Source organism: Elephas maximus, chromosome 12 (assembly GCF_024166365.1).
Source record: "Elephas maximus indicus isolate mEleMax1 chromosome 12, mEleMax1 primary haplotype, whole genome shotgun sequence".
In the NCBI taxonomy this organism is placed as follows: domain Eukaryota; kingdom Metazoa; phylum Chordata; class Mammalia; order Proboscidea; family Elephantidae; genus Elephas; species Elephas maximus.
Window position 1 is genome coordinate 88,017,230 of NC_064830.1, and position 13,470 is coordinate 88,030,699.

Genomic DNA, 13,470 nt, shown 5'->3' on the forward strand with positions numbered 1-13,470 from the left:
TTATTGGCCAACCATCAAACTTTATTGATTGTTTCTCATTTTCTCAGAACTATGTTAGGTACTGTGAAGGCTGCAGAGTAGTTTTATTACATTAACCCAGCATTGTGGTTTGCCCACTGTCATGGATTAAATTGTGTCCCCCAAAAATATGTGGTTAGACTATGATTCCCAATACTGTGTGGTTATCCTCCATTTTGTGATTGTAATTTTATGTTAAAGAGGATTAGGGTGGAATTGTAACACCCTTACCCAGGTCATATCCCTGATTCAACGTAAAGGAAGTTTCCATGGGGTGTGGCCTGCACCACTTTTACCTTAGAGAGATAAAAGGAAAGGGAAGTAAGCAGAGAGTTGGGGACCTCATACCACCAAGAAAGCAGTGCCGGGAGCAGAGCACATGCTTTGGACCCGGAGTCCCTCCGCAGAGAAGCTCCTAGTCCAGGGGAACGTTGATGAGAAGGCCGGCAGAGAGAGAAAGCCTTCCCCTGGAGCTGACGCCCTGAATTTGGACTTTTAGCTACTTTACTGTGAGGAAATAAACTTCTCTTTGTTAAAGCCATCCACTTGTGGTATTTCTGTTATAGTGGCACTAGATAACTAAGACCAAAAAAAAACCGAAAACCAAACCCATTGCTGTTGAGTCAATTTCGACTCCTAGCGACCCTAAAGGACGGAGTAGAACTGCCTAACAGAATTTCCAAGGAGCACCTGGTAGATTCGAACTGCTGACCTTGTGGTTAGCAGCCGTAGCTCTTAACCACTGCACCCACACGATTCCAGTTAACACTTTTTGACTCTGTGTGAATGTAGTAGTACCTTTTTTCCCTTTGAGAAGTGTCCTGATTAGGTGACACACTTTCTGATCACTGTAGTATGGATCTTAACGCTTGGCCTTAAAGAATCTACAATCTCATGGGGACAAAAGGGACACATATGAAAAACATTATCAAGCAGTTATAGTTAAATGCAGAGTTCCGGTGGTGCCGTGGTTAAGAGCTCAGCTGCTATCCAAAAGGTCGGCGGTTCAAATTCATCAGCCACTCCTTGGAAACTATGGGGCAGTTCTGCTCTGTCCTACAGGGTCGCTTTGAGTTGGAATTGACTTGACAGCAATGGGTTTATAGTTAAGTGCTAAATGCTATAGCCTTTAGATGCTGCTAAACATCCCATAATACACAGGACTCCCCCTCCACCCCAACAGCTATCTCTTGGGTATTTTGCCATCTGGAATTTCAGGATCATTTGGAAGCCTTTGGGATTTCATATTCAAAGTGTGTGATCCCTAGACCAGCAGCATTACCTGGTCAGAAATGCAAATTATTGTTCCCCATCCCAGACCTACGGAATCAGAAACTCTGGGGGTGAGGCCTGCAATCTTTAACAAGCCCCATAACCATATCATTTGTTATACACGCACACACTCTCAGTGGCATCCTAGGTATATGAACACCAGAGTTAATACTATAAGTACTCTTCAGTGCAGAGAGGTGCTCATTCATCCCTGCCATTTGTTTCCCCAGCTTTGAAGCAGTGACAACACGTGGGTTGAGACGATGTTTGGTACGTGTTAGTTTGGTGGCAGTAGTCCTTTGGTGCTAATGACGTATTTTCAAATGGGTTTTTCTAAAAGTCCCATATTTTATTTTTCAACTCTTTGCTTGGCTTTTGACAGGAGCTGAGAAAAAGCTTAGAGCTTAGCGTAAATCTACAAAGGAAGCAAAAGGATTATTCCAGTGATGAGTACGACTCCATTGAAGAAGATGTACTCTCTGAGCCCGAACCAGAGGACCAGGCACTGATGGGCCATCCCAGAGATGACCCCCTTCTTTCAAGTGGGGACTCAATGCAAAAGGACCTTCCTGAGGACCAGGAGGCAGAAGGACACCCTCTCCAGGGCCCAGATACGCTGGTGGTGCTGGGATTTAACACGACTTCCAAAAGTGAGCTCTGTCTTATATGATTTTTTTTTGCCTTCGGTGTCTCTGGATCTACTAGTAGGACTTAAACTTGCAGCAGTATTGTGAATTCAGCTCTGGGTAGAGTGGTCGCATAGGCCAGGGAGGTATATTAGTCAGGTCTTTACTGATTGCGAGAGGCAGATAGATATCCAGTGCAAACTGGCTTAGGCAAAAGGGCCTAGTTATTGGCTCAGATAACTGAAGAGTCCAGGGCTGTAGCTCTGATTTCAGGCCCAGCTGGCAGAATCACATATTCACAGATTGCAGGGATCAGGACATGGACATCTCTCCAGAGACGTAGACCAGACTCTGTCCTCAGGGCTCCTGCCTGCCTGCCCAGCATCCTTTCCCCTCCTTCGGATAACCACACCTTGATTTTTCTTTGGGAACTGCCTTTGCTCTACTGTTGGTCCATGTGGTTTGGCCACTGGCTGGGTCTGGCCACTCAGAGTCACAGTGATTATTTGGTGCTAGGACATGACCCAGGCTGGGTAAAGAGTCAGACCTGGGACATTTGGAAAGGAAGAATTTCCCAGTGGGGTTCCCCTCTTCTCCCTTTCCCTATCCTCCCCTTCTTCCTTTGTGTTATACCATTAGGCAAAATTGCCTTCATCCAAGCTACCAGTGGGAATTTTTTCTTTTCTTTTTGTGTGAGACATGTTGGGAACACATTGTTCCAGTGGATTGTAAGTACGAAGCACCAGACCACAGAAGGAGAGGAATTTGACACCGGACTCAGTTTGAGACTGATACCACGGCATAAAGTGAAAAGAGAGAACTTCAGTTTCTTGACATTTTACATTTTTTAGCAATTAGCCTGCTGGTGGGCCCCGTGTGTTGTGGTGATATCTGCCTCGGGCAGGGTCTGCTGGGAGTGAACACACAGAGTTGTGTTGGTGCGTGCCTCCTGAGGCCACGTTGCTGTGTTCCCTTTGATCTGCAGCAGGAGGCCCAGGGGCCTGTTGTAAGGGGTCCCCAGACTGGAATTGCAAACTAATCCTGAGCACTTACTCAAGAGCAGTTGGCAGTTGCCTGAAAAGATGTATTTGGTTCTGGGACGTACACTCATTCATGCACTGGTCACATATCATGTCCCCGGCATTGTGTTAGCTCAGGAGACTCAGAGAGGAACAGACAGGCCCAGTCCCTTCCTCTGCAGCACTCTCATTCCAGCAGGGAAAATGGACAGTAAGCATATAAGCATAAATAAGAACAGTGGCCAACATTTATTGAGTTTTTATTGACATGTACCAAGCACTATTCCAAGGGCTTTGCACATAGTCCCTCATTTCATCTTCACCGTAACCCCAAGGGAAGAATTGTCATTGCCTTTATTTTACTGATGGGGAAATTGAGGCACAGAGAGATCAAGAAACTTGTCCAAGGTCACACAGCTAGGAAGGGGCAGAGCTGGGATTAAAATCCTGGGAGTCTGAACCCCAAAGAGCTCTTAACCACCATTAAGTAAATAAACCAGACAAAGGTAGAAAGCAGTTGTTAGGCTTTGGGGAGCCAAAAAGTCACCCTCCTCTCCTAAGTTGTGAAATAAATGAGAGATGCATGTATGACTCTGATGGAAGGAGATCTGGTTATCACCTTTACAACTAGTAAGAGCTGAGTTGGTGGCTCTCCAGTACTGCCTCTGAAGTAGACAGTCCTCCAGACGTTGGCAGAACTGAGCCCAGTGCTGGCAGCATGGTGGCAAGGGGCTTTGTGTCCTGAGGGCAACCCTGCCTGGGCTGAGCCTTGGCTGCTTCCTACCCCTTACTCCTTCCAACTGGATATGTCCTTCTTGTAAGCAAGGGGCACAGAGAAAGGCAGAAGTCATTTTTCCAGTATCTGGGAAGAGAAGGGCCAGGATCCTAGGTCAGGTTAGGACTTCAGGGAGGAGGAGAGAATGGCACCCTCTTAAGAGCTGTGAAGATTATAAAACAGAACCCAGCAGTGTGGGGGGTGGGGGTGGGGCCACTTTAATGGGCGTGGTCAGAGAAACCTTTTCAGGGAGAGGGTATTTGAGCTGGGACAGGCATGATGAGGAGAAACCACCATGGGAGCAGTGTTCCAGGCAGAGGGAACAGCAAGCACAAGGGGCTTGAACTGAGAAAGGTTGGAATGTCCAAGGACAGGAAAAGGGGCGCTGGGACTGGAGCTAACTGAGCAAGGGGGTGTGTGGTGTAAGATGGGACCAGCAGTGACCCCAGGCCACTTTCCATGCAGATCTGAGGGTTCTAGGGTTGTACAAAAAGGCTGGGTCCTGCAGTGCCCTAGAAAATATCCTTATGTAGATTTTTAAAAATTTTTTTAATTTATGTTGTTGAGAATGCACACAGCAAAACATGCACCGATTTCAAGGTTGTACATGCACCTCGTATAGACTTTTGATGGCCAACGCAGATGTCTTTCCCAAAGTTTCTGAAGGGCTGCTTTATGGAGAGGAGGCAGTCAGTGTAGACAGGGAATGATGTGGGTAAAGGCAGGGCCTGAGCCAGGCAGGCCTGGTCAAATCCTGTTTCCATCACTTCCTAGCTCTGTGACCTTAGACAAGTGACTTGAACCCCAGAGCCTTCCCCTATAACAGGATGTACTCACTTTCTATTGCTGCTGCAACAAATTACCACAAACTTGGTGACTTAATACACGCATATTTTTTATCTCACTGGTCTGGAGGTCAAAAGTCTGACGTAGGTCTCGCTGGGCTAAAGTCAAGGCGTCGGCAGGTCTCCATTCCTTTAGGGGGACTCCGTTCCTCAGGGACAGTCCATTTCCTTGCCTTTTCCAGCTTCTCAAGGCTGCCCACATTCCCTGGCTTGTGGCCCCTTCCTCCATCCTCAGTGCCAGCCACGTTCCATCTCTCTGATTATTTTTTCATAGCCACATCTTCCACATCCTCCTTCTGCCTCCCTCTTCCCCTTTTAAGGGCTCTTATGATTATGTTGGGCCCACTCAGGTAACCAGGATAATCTCCTTATTTTAAGGTCAGCTGATTAACAAAGTTAATTCCGTTTTGCGATGTAACCTAGTATATTCACAGGTTTTGGAGATTAGGACGTGACATCTTTGCAGGGAGCCACTGTTCTGCCTGCCACCTTGGAGTGTATCTACCTCCTAGGATGGCTAAGGGAGTAAATGAGCCCATGTGTACCCAGGACACAGCACAGTGCCTAGGCACACAGGAGGCTGAACCAAATACAGGTTGGTCATTGCTCTTACCATCCTCAGCATCATTTTCAGCACCTGGGGAGCCAATCTCCTGGTCATTTACCCCCTTCACTCTTTGTGTTGTCCTGTTGGACATAGTCATTCCTCTCTCATATCATAGCCTCCACTTGGGCCCCGGGTATCTGGCCAGCCAGGGAGCAAGTACTTCAGAAAGTGATAGAGAAACATAAGTCCTTCACAAAGCCAGGAGGGGTGGTAGAGAGGTTAGTGCAAGTCAGACAGACATCACACACCTCCCAGACATTAACCCTGAGCTCCCAAGAATCCCACATATCCCTGATTCTGGGACTCCCCCTCCTTTGGGACACCACAAGCCCCCAGGATCGTCTAAGCTGGGATTCACTTTACATTGCACTTTAGGTAGACACTTCCCAAGTTTCTGGCTTCTCAGCCCAGGAGGACCCCAAGCACAGGGACTCCATGACTCTAAGATGGCCTTGGTTGCATAATCATTTCATATACCATGAGGAAAGAAGAAATGCCAGTTAGAACTGACAGGCCATCTGTTGTAAGATGTCCCTATTTAGAAGTGTTAGAATTAGAAAACCTGTGCATTCTGGAATATTTCATTTATTTTCAAAAAGTGTGGGGTTTAGCACACAATGACTCTCTCAGCAAACTTGTTTTGTTTGGCCAAACTAGCATGGTGTCTGGCACAGAGTAGGGGGTCCAATAAATATTTGTTGAATGAATAAGTGAATGGGCAAATAAACAAATGCCTGAGCAGAATGTCCCAGCTCTGCTTGCATTCAGTGTCTTGACGGATAAACTTTGTTTTCCTACAGGTAGTAAAAGGGAAAGGCATTTATCTGCTAAACGGAAGGACAATGCTGAAGTCTTCATTCCCAGCAAATCTGAGCCAACCCTGAATCACCAGCCCCCAACCATACTCCCAGAACAGGAGAGGCCCTGCTCCAGTAAGTTCTGGGTGCCCCTGAGCTGGGCTGGATGGGGTCATCTCAGCTGGGGCTGTGATGGAGGAGTAGCCTCCCCACTGAGGGCTGAGCTGACTTTTGGCCACTTTCTGGTTCTACAACAAATACGTGGTTATAGTTGAAAATTGCTTGTATTTTTGTCTTTAAAATTAATTTGCTTAATTTATCTGGGTAATAATACATGCAAATGGTACAAAATTCTAAAGATGGGAAAGTTTATTGTGAATAGTCAATATCCCTGTCTTCGAATGATATGAGAAGTTACGTGTATCAAGCTAGCCACCAATGTAAGCTGCTACTTATATCATCTCATATCTTCCTTATAAGCCAAGCTTTAAGGTAGTCTCTGTAGTTGTACCCATTTCACAGACGAGGAACTGAGGCACAGAGCAGACAATTCACCCAGCTGGAAAGTGTCAGAGAGAGGACTCAAGCCTGGTAAAGTGACTCCACTGCTGTGCCCTTGACCAGGAAACTTCACACATGTGAGACTACAGGTGTATCAGCTCATCCCGATGCCTAGGCTCGAAACCAGTGGCTGAAGTAGCTCTTTGGGGACCACCTGGTTCTGGGCCATCTGTGACCCAAGAGAGTTCAAAGAGCTCCAGGCATCCTCATGTTGTCCCAAGATTTTGTCCTGGCTACAATCCAATCCCATCCCAGCTAGTCTTATCAATGACAAAAGCGTTGGTCTGAGCCAGGGCCCTGACCCGTTTTTAGACACACCATTCTTATTCACTGGGGAGCTGGAGAGATTGTTTCCTGTTGGCATGGCTGAGGGACCTGGTGGGAGGAACCAGCCTCCCCAGCAAAAAAGGGGGGACCATCCCACTCCAAACCAGGCTTAAAGCTCTGTCCCAGCATCTCAGGGCCCATGGAGGCAGGAAGAGGAAGGGGATACCCTGGAGGAAATAATGACAATAATAATTACCACTTATGAATATTTACTCTTTGCTATAGCTGCTAACCAAAAGGTTGGCTATTCAAATCCACCTGCCGCTCCTTGGAAACCTTATGGGGCAGTTCTACTCTGTCCTATAAGGTCACTATGAGTCGAAAACACCTCCGTGGCAACTTTTTTTTTTTTTTTAGTTTTATATCAATATTGTCTTGGTTTGGATTCCCCTAGCAGCAGACTCTGAGATAAGGATTTGAGGACAAGTAATTTACTTGGGAGGTGATCCCAGGTCCCAGATAGGGGAGAGGGAAGTGAGACAGAGACAGGAAGGAGCCCAGTTAGGTTCATTAACAAGCAACTTCCACGGGCATGTGGAGCCCCACCTGCCAGGGAATTTCTGGGAGGCAGTGTGGGGCCCAAGCCTCTGTGATTACCAGCGTTCCCCACCAGGGGCTGGGGAGCTGAGCTTTTACACACCCACCCCTCTGGGTCATGGTTGCAGGCTGTTCCTGGGGGGTGTTGACTCTGGAGCACTTCAGGCTTTGCAGGCTCTGGGTGCCAGAGGAGCCTGGAGACAGAGCTGCAGATGTGGCCAGTGGAGCCCTAGCTGCAGGGATAGCAGCAGGCATTATCTGAATCAGCCCTCATCAAGACCCGGTTATGAGAAAAGACTGTCCAAACACAAGACAAGACACGTTGGGTAGCAAGTGATAAAAAGAGTAGTATTAAAAGCGGCTTTAAGCGAAAGGAAACCCTGGCGGCATAGTGGTTCAGTGCTACGGCTGCTAACCAAAAGGTCGGCAGTTTGAATCCACGAGGTGCTCCTTGGAAACTCTGTGGGGCAGTTCTACTCTGTCCTATAGGGTCACTACGAGTTGGAATTGACTCGACGGCAGCAGGCTTTTGGGGTTTTAAGTGAAAGAGACTACGCTGGCCCTTTGCAACTGAAAAATCCAAAGATGGAGTAATCTTCAGGCATAGCTGGATCAGGGTGACTAAAATATGTCAGCAGTCACCCTTCACCCCCTCTTGGCCCAGTTTTCTTCTTTGTGCCCTTCATTCTCAGACAGGAGGTGCTGAGATGGCCAGCAGGAAGTCCAGGCCGGCAGCCCACCAGTCCAGCCACCCTGGCAGAAAAGAGCGTGGTGACTCTGGGGCCCAAGTGCCTGGTGCAAATCCTGGCCCCAGAACTAATGGACTAAAGAGAGAATTGATATAAAGTGCTTGGAGGAGTGCCTGGCTCAGAGCAAGCACTCAGTCAGGGCCAGTTAGCACTACTCCCAAGACCACCTGCAAAAGCCTGGGCACTGCTTCTCATTGCCCAGCATAGTCATGGGTAGTCACGTGAAGAGACTTGGGTGCTGTTACCAGAGGATGGGAGAGTGGGTGCCAGGCAGCAAACTCCAAGAACTCCATTATAGATACTGTTACCCTCTCCCCCCATTTCACAAATGAGGAAACTAAGACTCTGAATACAGAAGTAACTTGCACAGAGTAACACAGACAGAATAGCTAAGCTAGGATACATACCCAGTCTTTTCTGCTCCAAAGCATATACTCTGAATCCCTAGGCTGCCCCTCCTAGAACTGGCTGATTACAGAGGTGGCTGTGGAGCATTACCCCCTCCCCAATCCCCACCTGGTGGACCAGGTGCCTGGTGTAGGTTCTGACAAGCTCAGTTGTGGCTCAGGCAGTGTTACCCACAATTTTTCAGTCTGGTACGTGGAGCCCTGGGTTGTAGAATCTAGGCAGCAGTCAGGGCTGGCCGCAAACATTCTGGGGACGTGCTCTGGTCTGTGGACAGGGCCAGCAGGGGGAGGCAGGGCCATGGGGCCCAGGCCCAGGGCTACAGGTCAGGTTATCCATTAGTCCAGCAGAAGGAGGGAATTCCAGGCAGGGTAATAGATCATCTTCATTGACCTCTCCAGAAACCTGTGTATCAAGACCTACTATGTGCCGGGCCCTGTTCCAGGCACTGGAGATGCAATAAACAATACAGACATCATACCTGCTCTCATGCCCTTTACATTTTAGGGGGCAGAGATAGATAACAAACAAGTGAACAAATGGAAAGATTGGATTGTAACAACAGCTGCCAAGATAGCAAGAGAATGAAGATAGGATGAGCAGGCAGCGTGGTCAGAGAAGGCTTCTCTGAGGCGGGGCGGCTTGAGCTTAGATCTGAGTGATATCAAGGATACCCCTTGGCCGAGGGTACAGCATGTACAAAGAGCTGCTCGGATGGCTCAAGAATCAGAAAGGAGGCTGGAGGCTAAAGCATAGGGAGTGAGTATGGGCAGCTGAGATGAGGTCACGGAGGTGGGCAGGGGCCAGAGCACATAAGACCAGGAGAGGGACTCACTGCTGGGGCGCCTCTGCTGCAGGGCCGCCCTGACTTGATTTACATTTTAACCAGATCCCTCTGGCTGCTGTGTGGTGAGTGAGTTGTCGGGGGCCGGGTGGATGTGGGGTGACCAGGAAAGAGGCTGTTGCAGTCATCCAGAATGGAGAGGGTGGTGGTTCAGTCTCTGAGTGTTGCTAATGGATGGCTTCCAGACAGTTCTGGAGGCAGAGTTATTTGGGTTGCTGAAGATTCGGTTGTAGGGTCAGGAGGGGCAGGTAGGTATAAGACTGGTCATGACTTTTTGTCCTGTACAACCTAGGGTAAGAACCTGGGCACTGGGGACCCTGCAGTGTTGAGGCAAGAGATCTGGGCCTTGATAGTGTTGTGGCGCCCCAGGGGACTCACTTGGATAGGGTAGGTTCTGAGTCTGTGTTACTGGGAAAGGAGACTCAGGACCACGTGGGTCCCCAGAGCTGGCACCTGTGTCTGGACAAGCTACACAGTGCTAGGCCCCTAGCTGGAGGGCGGAAGCCTCTGACCTGTGTCCCACCTCAGCAGGGGGAGAGCTCAGAACCACAGCCAAACAGAGTCTGCAGGTAGGGGGATTGCTTGCCTCCCATCTGGAGGAGCCAGTATCCACTGGGGGTAGATTTAGGACCACTGGTTCCTGGGGACTTCTCAGCAAAACCCAGAGTCTGATAAGAGGCCTGCATGGGGCCTGAGGAAAGTAAAGGTGGGAAGGGGTTCACTGTCAAACCCAAGTGCCAAGGTCACTGCAGCTGATAGGGTTAAAGAGGTTTCACATTTGTAGATAGATATGGAAAGATAGTCTATAGGAGTGAGTCGTAAGATATAACGTGTAAGATGTCACAGAAACCTGGAATTTTGGACCTGTCAGCTTTTGGATGAGATTTGCTTGAGAAGCTGAGAAGGAGTGAGAGAAGAGAAGGGACCATGGGACAAGATGCAGACCCTGGTCAGCTCTTGGTGGAGGATGTGGGTGACAATTCTGCAGGACCTCGTTTCTTCCATGCCCCCCGGGGTTAGCTCCACTGGTGTTACTCAGGTTGACAAGCAACAGTTTGTACTCCTGGTGTTGTCTTAACTCAATGTAAAAATTAGAAAATGGCTTTTCAGAAAGGTCTTCCAAAAGAAGTTGTTAAAAAAAAAAAAAAATGAACCAGGGTAGTGTGCCACTGAGCAAAACGCCCCACCCCTCCTCCCCAAGCCGCAGGTAGGGAGCGGCACAGGGTGGTTGTGACCCCTTCCCAGCCATCCTACTGAGTTCATCAGAGCATCCCTCTTCCATGGATGTGCCACCTTTGCTAGTTTTTGCATGTCCAAGGAATAAAGTTAGCTAACACAAAGCACTGAACTAGCTCTCAGGGGCTGTGTTTTAGCATCACATATGTAATCTTGCATTTCATCACCTCAGCAACCCAGTGTGGTAGGTACCACTTTTATTGACACCATTGTACAGAGGAAACTGAGGCACAGAGAGGCTAAGGAACCTGTCTAAGTTCATTGAGACAGTAAGGCATGGAGCCACTCTTTGAAAACATGGGCTCTAGACTCTTGTTCTGAACTACTCCACTTGTATGGCACCTCATGGCCAACTCAACTATCATTTGCTTCATATATATCTATATCAACGTAGTCCTAAGTAATAATATCCCTCAAATTCACAAGTTTGAATCATGTTATATTTCTTCTAATGTTCTTTAAAATAAATATGTTACTATTAATATTTTTAAAAGCAATCCACGTGTCAACTAAAATCATCTCGTATATCCTCATGTACAGCACTTTAAGAAGTAGACTTAATTTAGAATCTGCCTTTCTCTAAAAATGTTCTGACTTGGTCTAACAAATCACATACAGTCTGTCATGCAATACTTAGAAAATATATGAGAAAATGAGAGTGAAGGGAAAACCAGGGCAGAAAGGAAATATACACCAGGGTGAACAAATGAACACCTAAGGTGGGCACAGTTGTGGCTCTGAGCTTCCTGGCTGCCATAGCAAGGTAGCATGCATTCCATTAAAAGAACACGTGTTCATCTGATTGTTCATCTGATTAAAGTCTGATTAACTGCTGTTTCTGGAACTTGGTCCTTAGAGTAATTCGTCCCGTGGGTTCTCTTAAAGAAGATACTGTTTTAGGTAGTGGAATTCTCTTTTTGAACAGGTTTGGAGCTCAGCTTTTATCTGTTAAATATACTTGGCTCCTGCATAAGTCAAATTTGAAGAAAGGGTTCTGTGGCTAAGAGGCAAATCGAAAGCCATGACATTCTCAGCACCCTTGTGCTGAAGTGGGATTACAGTGGAGCCACATCTCACACAGAGATTGGGCTCTCAAGGTAGCAAAAAGTGTAGGTGGTCAAAGCTACCCTTGGAAATCCCTCACATGGCTGCCTGAGTGCAGCATACAGCGCTTTATCTGGACAACCCCTCAGCAAGCCCAAGAGAATTGGTCTCTGCTCCAGTGTGGGAACAATCACCTCTTCTTGATAAAGCCCTCATTGAAGTAGTTGGCTTTGCTTAGGGCGTGGGATGTGGGGAAAAATTGTGTTTTTAAATGCTGGCATTACACTGAGGGAACTGAGATGTTCACACCACAATAAGCCCAAGGGACCCTAGACTTTCTGAGAGGACAGTGGAGTCGCAAACCACCTCGCACCCCTCCAGGCAAGTTCAGAGGGTAGACTTGCCTACATGCTTTACTTTATATCTACTAAGGCTTTTTTGGTGCATACAAAATTAGACTTTTTACATCTTCCTAGTGAACTGAACCTTTTATCAGTATTAATCTCTCTCATGACGCTTTCTTTCTAGTAATGCTTTTTGCCTTAAGGTCAGCTTTGTTTGATACAGAGCTATACCAGCTTTCTTTTGGTTAATGTTTACATGGTATATATTTTTTTCATCCTTTTACTTTCAGACATCCTGCATTGTTGTATTAAGATTTGTCTCTTGTAAACAGCCTGTAATTGGTTTTTATTTTTATCCTTTAACCATCTATGTGTTTTAATGACAGCATTTAGTCCGTTTACGTTTAATGTAATTGCTGATATATCTGAGTTTAAATCTACCATCTTATTTTTGCTTTTTATTTGTTCTGCCTGTTTTATGTTCCTTTCTTGCCCTCTTTTGAACTGATTACTTTGTATTATTCCTTTTTTCCTCTCTATTAGCTTGTTAGTTATACATTCTTTTATTATTCTTTTAGTCATTACCAGAGATTGCAACATGCATTCTTGACTTATTAAAGTCTACTTTAAATTAGCAAGCTTACCACTTCTCACTCAGTAGGAGGACCTTACAATTCAGCAACTCCATTTACTCCCCTCCCAACTGAAATGCTATTATTGTCATGCGTTTTAATTCTCTCTAGATTTTAGACCCTGCTAGGCACTATTTATTATTATTTTATAGTCAGTAGTAATTTGGATTTACCCACATTGTTAACCTTTCTGTGCCCTTCACTCCTGGCCTATTTCCAAGTTACCCTGGCTCTCAGACTATAGCTCCTGTGTCTGTCACAAGCTCTGCTCATCTTCCCAGCCCTGTAGCCGCCCTCATCAGAACCAGCAGCGCCTCAAGGGGAGATGCTGGGTGCACCTCCCTGGCTTTCCGTCTCCTCCTTGCTCTTGTCCCTGTAATTCTCCCTAGCCCCATTATCTCTCCATGCTTTCAAATCCATTTCTTTTTCAAGCAGATTTTTATAGTATTTGGCCAAGGCTTTCTAGGGACCTGCACTGGGGATGGGTTGATCTGAATTAGCTAGTCTGCCCTTACCAGAAGCATAACCTATTGCCTGTACTCCTTAAGAGTTATTTCTCCCCCGTCCCTTTTTCTTTTGCCAAGCCCATAAAATCGAATCTGTATCAATTAAATGTGCATATGATGCAACTCCGTGATAGCTTAATTCCTCGCTATCACTGTAATTGTCTCTGGTTCTAATGAAAGGGCCTCGTGTCCTATATTACTCCAGGCTGTATCCATGAGCCTTCCAATAAATGAATATAACCTCCTTCCAGAGACCTGTTGTCTTCCTGAGGGTGAGAGAACGTTAGTCTTTAATGCAGAAGGTTTACTGTCCAAGTTGTCAGAGT

General features: G+C 46.8%; 1 protein-coding gene across 1 annotated transcript in view; it reads left to right on the plus strand.

The window, feature by feature from the left end:
• KATNIP (katanin interacting protein) overlaps positions 1–13,470 on the plus strand; it is a 201,643-nt gene that overhangs the window by 98,948 nt on the left and 89,225 nt on the right. Inside the window, exons 7-8 of the mRNA XM_049902788.1 lie at positions 1,673–1,940; positions 5,963–6,094. Coding sequence (XP_049758745.1) covers positions 1,673–1,940; positions 5,963–6,094 — 400 coding nt within the window. The remainder of the gene's footprint in view (positions 1–1,672; positions 1,941–5,962; positions 6,095–13,470) is intronic.